This window comes from Medicago truncatula, chromosome 1, assembly GCF_003473485.1.
Source record: "Medicago truncatula cultivar Jemalong A17 chromosome 1, MtrunA17r5.0-ANR, whole genome shotgun sequence".
Taxonomy (NCBI): Eukaryota; Viridiplantae; Streptophyta; class Magnoliopsida; order Fabales; family Fabaceae; genus Medicago; species Medicago truncatula.
This window is the reverse complement of record NC_053042.1, coordinates 45,026,743-45,032,570: the sequence shown is the minus strand read 5'-3', so window position 1 is coordinate 45,032,570 and position 5,828 is coordinate 45,026,743. Positions and strand designations below refer to the sequence as shown.

Genomic DNA, 5,828 nt, shown 5'->3' with positions numbered 1-5,828 from the left:
ACTGTGTAAGAGCTTCAAAACTTTAAAAATTATTTTTATGACAAATGAAAATTAACTTTAAATTTTTTCAAAAATCTCTAAATATTTTTTAAATCTCTAAAAAATTAAATCTCTAAATTTTTTAGTAGTGTAGTAATTCAGAGATTGAGGTTCAATTTTTATCAAAAGTGGTATTATTTACTTGTCGCGCACCCGCTCCTCTTTGATTATTACTGAACGCGCACCCCCTTTTCTGTTTACACAATAAAAAACAATTTTACTCTTGGCATTGTTCAGTTCAGAAAAATCGAAGAAACCCTAGCAGCTTACAGCGTCGTTAATACCGCCGTCAATTTCCACCACGGAAGAAAAATCACACTGTAATCTTCACTTTTTTCTTCTTCTTACTTTCTGTATTTGTATATTCATAGCATTGGATTAACAATTTGTGTTATAGTAAGATGAAAAATGAAAATTACCCTTTTGTTTTCAATTGTGTTACACGTTTTTGTTTGATGCTTTTTGCTGGATTAGTGTGTTTTAACACTACTTCAACTTGAATTGAAATAAAAAAATCAATTTTTTATTGTTTGCGTTGGTTTCATATTTCAATTCATTTGCACCATGTGGTTTCACATGAATTTTCAATACTCATTTATAGTTTTAGGGCCTGTTTAGATTGGCTTATTTTTTTAGCTTTTGTAAAACAGCTTATGTAAATACATTAGTTTGTCAAGGTAGTTTATGAAAAACAGCAGTTTTGAGCTTATGCAAATAAGTTTTTATGTATTATTCATAAGCTTGTCAATGTAGTTTATGAAAAAACAGCTTATGAAGATACAATTTTTGTTAGTGAGAGCTTGTGAATTAACATAAAGGCTTATTTATTTGCATAAGCTATTTTACATAAGCTCAAAAATAAGCCAATCCAAATGGGCCCTTATTTTGGGATTCCATTCAAAAGTTGTATGTTATGTTACTGGCATGTTACATCATGGTTTATAACTTTGATAAAACTTAAACCTTTTTTTTTTTTATAATTTTTTCAGTTGTACTCTGAAAAATGGCGACTTATGCTGCTATAAAGCCAACAAAGGTAGGTTTGGAGGAGTCTCAGGAGCAGATCCACAAGATTAGGATCACTCTCTCCTCTAAGCACGTCCAAAATCTCGAGAAGGGTGGGTATTTTATATCATTTGCTCTGTTAAAGGTCATATATTTATGGTTGTTGCTATCACTAAATATGCTTATTTTTGGATTTTTATTGCTTTTTTGTTGTTAGTTTGTGCTGACTTGGTTCGTGGTGCTAAGGACAAGCATCTTAGGGTCAAGGGACCTGTCAGGATGCCTACTAAGGTTCTTCACATTACTACTAGGAAGACCCCTTGTGGTGAAGGTATTACATTTATTTATTTTTGCTCTAATTAAATTTTGTTTTTATTGTGTGGTTAGCTTGTTCCTTTTGTGTTCTGCTTCATTTTACGTTCACGTTGCAATTACTTTCCATGCTGTATGCACTTTTCTGATTTTAATTGTATTTTTCCGCTTGTCCATCAGTCCTACTCTATTGCATGTTATGTAGAGGTTAAATGGTTTCAGAAAATTCATGGTGATTTAATGAAAGTAGTGATAGGAGCGAATTCGTGATAATGTAATGAAAGTAGTAATAGGCAAAAAAATGATAATTATCCTAGTGAGCTATTGAAAGAGTTTACTTGGAGTTTATTTGGATTAATGATTTATAGGGTTACACTTAATTATACACATAATTTATGATATATTGACAGGCTGTTGGCGGTTATAATTGAGTGTGTAATAATAATCATATAGTTAAGTTGCATATCCAAATGCTCCAAGAGATGATTTTTGCCTATATAAAGTTAGCTGCAATGGTGGATTATGTGAATTTTCTCAAAAATGGCAAAAAGGCTGGTCCTGTCTAGTTGTATTTTTCAGTGATCCTAGACTTCTCTTTCTTTTTTGTGTTTTGCAAGTCTATCATTATTTTGCTCTTCTATCTCTTCAATTTTAGTGGAAAGGTGTTCCATATTGTGCCGTGCTCTATATTATGGATACCAATTATCATGAAACTTTTACTAGCATTAGTGTGAGGATGGGTCTTTTCAGTTTTCAAACTGTTTGTAGATAACTAATAGGGCCTGTTTGGATAAATAACTTATTTGCAGCTTATAGCACAAGCGCTTATCCTGATAATCGCTTATGTATAAGTTTACATAAACTATTTTTATAGTAAATGATAACATAAAAGTTAAACTGTTTTTGTATATACTATCAACTGTTTTCATAAACTATCTTGGAGAACTTATGAAAATAAGCTGAAAAAAGCTTATTAAAATGTCATAAGCTATTTATAAAAGTTCTCCCAAACAGTATCACAACTTATGCCAGTAGACAAGCTCAAATACGCCAATCCAGATTCCAAACAGGCCCATAGTCTAAAAAATTTATCTCATTTTTTTTTAATGGTATTTGCTATTTGGCACTTGAATCTGAGTGTTCCTCAGCAAATTGTTTGTGCTATAAAGTGACTGTTTTATGAATCTAGTATGGGTTGGAAATTGGAATTCATTCATGCTCTGTGTAGTTATTTATCTCATGGCTATTCTCTTCTTTGCGTGTGGTTTGAATGTGCTATATATTTCCTTTTCTTATCATGGAAGTGATTTTATGTGTGGTGTGAGAATTCACATGGTCCAAAATATAATTCATAATCTTGAAAAATATAGTTTTCTGATCTTGTTCCAAGTCAAGGAAATATAATTTCCCATGCCACCTGAATTGTATGCTGCTAATGTTTCTTATAAAACAGCAATATGTGTTAGTGAGCCTTCTGACTTGATTTTTGAACTATTGTGTTCAATGTGTGGCTTTCTAAATGAACATTATGAACTGCTCGTGTTTATGAGCTTCCTATTGTTTCAGGTACCAACACTTGGGATAGATTTGAACTCCGTGTGCACAAGAGGGTCATTGACCTTTACAGTTCCCCAGACGTTGTTAAGCAGATTACCTCTATCACCATCGAACCTGGTGTCGAGGTTGAGGTGACCATTGCAGACGCTTGATCTTGATCAGAGTTTTAACTTGTTATGTTTTCTAGTTCCTATTTCCTATATTTTTGTAGTTTCGGTTTTGGGACAAAGCTGGCTTGTTTTCGTTAGTTTTACAGTGGTGGACATTGATGAATAGCTGAAGAAATGTTATGCTCAATATGCTTTAGATTTCTATCAAATTAAATTACTATCTCTTGATAAAACTGTCAACCATAGCATTATGTATTGCATTATATGTAAATCCTTTTGGATAGCAGAAGATATTGTGAAAGATGGATACTTGAAGAACAGTCCATAATAATTGTGGTTTTTATGTTTCAAAATGAAATCTCTCATTTTCATATTCCTTTGATTTTACATAGGAATACAAACATGACCCAAAGAAGTCAAAGGTTTGACCAAGAACACCGAACTATTAAAGGGTCTAATCTATGTTATTATATATTCATAAAATTAAGGGTTAAATATGTTTTTGGTCCCTATAAATATACCAACTTTTCGTTTTAGTCCCTCAAAAATTTTCCTTCAACTTTTAGTCCTCCAAAAATTTTCCATCTTCACTTTTGGTCTCTCTTTTAAAGTAAACTCATATATAGAATGCACATTTTTGAATAAAAGTTTGCAGAAAAATTCATAATATTATAAGAATCTCTCCTAAAAAAATTTAGAATTTTTTAACAAAATATGAATTTAATATGAATTTTTATATTTTTGATGGTTAAAAATTCATATTAAATTTATGTTTTGTTAAAAAATTCTAATTTTTTTTGGGAAATACTTTTACAATATTCTACACATTTCTGCAAAATTTTATTAAAAAATACTAAAATTAATTTAAAAATAGGGACTAAAAGTAGTGATTGAAAATTTTATAGGGACTAAAAGTTGAAGGAAAATTTTAGAGGGACTAAAACGAAAAGTTGGTATATTTATAGGGACTAGAAACATATTTAACCCTAAAATTAATCATAAACATTAATTTATCATTCTTTAAAAAAATGTGAAATTTTTTTTCATTTTCGCTTATATTTTTCACCCTCCAAAACTCTCCTTTCCAAACTTCCAAACAAAAGCTTTAAGTATTAGCATTGGACTATAGAATACCAAATATATTATAACCACTAGCTTTACCTTTGAAAAGTTGAAGTTGTATGTATGAGATTAAACGGTGGACCAAAAAAATAGTCTAATGAATGAGACATAACAAAAAACATTGATGATCTTACCAACACGAGAAATAGAAGCAAGTGCATTGATTTGCAGATGTTTTTTATGAAAACAATTGTATACGCATAAGCATTAAATGATAAGTCTCTAGCTCTAGCGACCAAAGCGCCAGCTATGATAATCCCAATACTATTAAATCCCTTAATCCGCGGTGGTGAGGAAGGGGGCGGTTATGTTAAGGAGGGGGAGTATAGTCGGTTTGGTGGAAGAATTTTAACATGATCCGTGACGTGTTGGGTATGGGGAAATGGTTGTTGATGGGGAGATATGTGGGTGATGGATCCTCTTCGTTGTTCTGAAGTGATCCTTAGATGAATCGAGAGTCGTTAAACATTAGGTTCAGAAGGTTGTATAAGTTATCTGAAAATAAATTGGTGACAGTTAGGGAGATGAAAACTGTAGGTGGGGCAGAAGTTGCAGAGGCGTGGAATTGAAAAAGGAGGTTATTGGCTTCGGAAGAGGATTAGGTGAGGGAGTGTGGTGAGCTGTTAAATTTTATTGTTTTGCAGGATGTTGTGGCAAATAGATGAGTTTGGTAGTTAAATTCATCAATAGGCTATTCTGTAAGCAGTGCTCATCAGTTTTTGGCTATGACAACTCATGATATTGTGACATTCCAGTTGACAATTCCTACACACTATGGATCAAAACAATTCCTCTTAAGGTTAATCTTTTAGTTTGGAGGCTATTCCTAAATCGTATTCCTACCAAAGATAATTTGTTCAGAAGGGGTGTGGTCCATAATAACGATCAACATTGTTTGGGAGGTTGCGGCATGCATGAAGACGTTGATCACTTAATGGTCAAATGTGAATTTTTTGGCAGAATTTGGTACTTGATTAAGCTAGAGCAAATGAGTTGGAGGTCATGGGGCTAGTTCAAACCCAAATGATGAAGTAAATATTAATAATAAACAAACTAGTAATATCTATCATTCAAAAATAAAATAAAATGATAAATAGACAAGTGATAACTAAATATTCCTCAAAAGGAGACTTGTACAAAGAGAATTCAATTCACACAGCTAACAAGTAAGGTAAATAACATATATTTATGGAAAAATTTACAAAACAAAAAGCGAAAATAACAATATTCAAATATTTGGCTATCAAAACTAACATTTGAGTGAAGTAAAATGGCTGAAACGTTGATTGTATGACAAAAACTATTTGCATTGATCTTCAAACGGTAACACAGTATAACACAATGATTTAATGCATGTAGCACAATGACTTGATGCGATTTTTAGATTTATTGAATGCTTGTCTCTCAATTTTGTCATATGATAAAAACTAATTATATTGATCTTCAAATGGTAACACCATAACTTGATGCCATTTTCCTTAAAAAAAAAAAAAAAAACTTGATGCCATTTGTAGATTTGTCTCCCAATTTTACCATCACCAACACCAAATACAAATTGTAGATCAATTATAGCTCACATTGTCGAGTGTCTACCATATTTTATTTTATGGACGCTTATTCAAAACCAAATGATTTATGTTGTTCGGCGTTTTCTATTATCCCAAATGATGCCAATTGCATTTG

At 31.7% G+C, this 5,828-nt stretch overlaps 1 protein-coding gene across 1 annotated transcript; it reads left to right on the top strand.

Annotated features, from left to right (window-relative positions):
* Positions 1-203: 203 nt before the first annotated feature.
* Positions 204-3,376, top strand: LOC25484890 (40S ribosomal protein S20-2). Its single transcript, XM_013613903.3, has 4 exons — positions 204-359; positions 1,029-1,157; positions 1,262-1,375; positions 2,923-3,376. Exons 2-4 carry the CDS (start codon positions 1,043-1,045, stop codon positions 3,063-3,065), a joined length of 372 nt encoding a protein of 123 aa, XP_013469357.1. The 5' UTR covers positions 204-359; positions 1,029-1,042; the 3' UTR covers positions 3,066-3,376.
* The last annotated feature ends 2,452 nt before the right edge of the window (positions 3,377-5,828 follow it).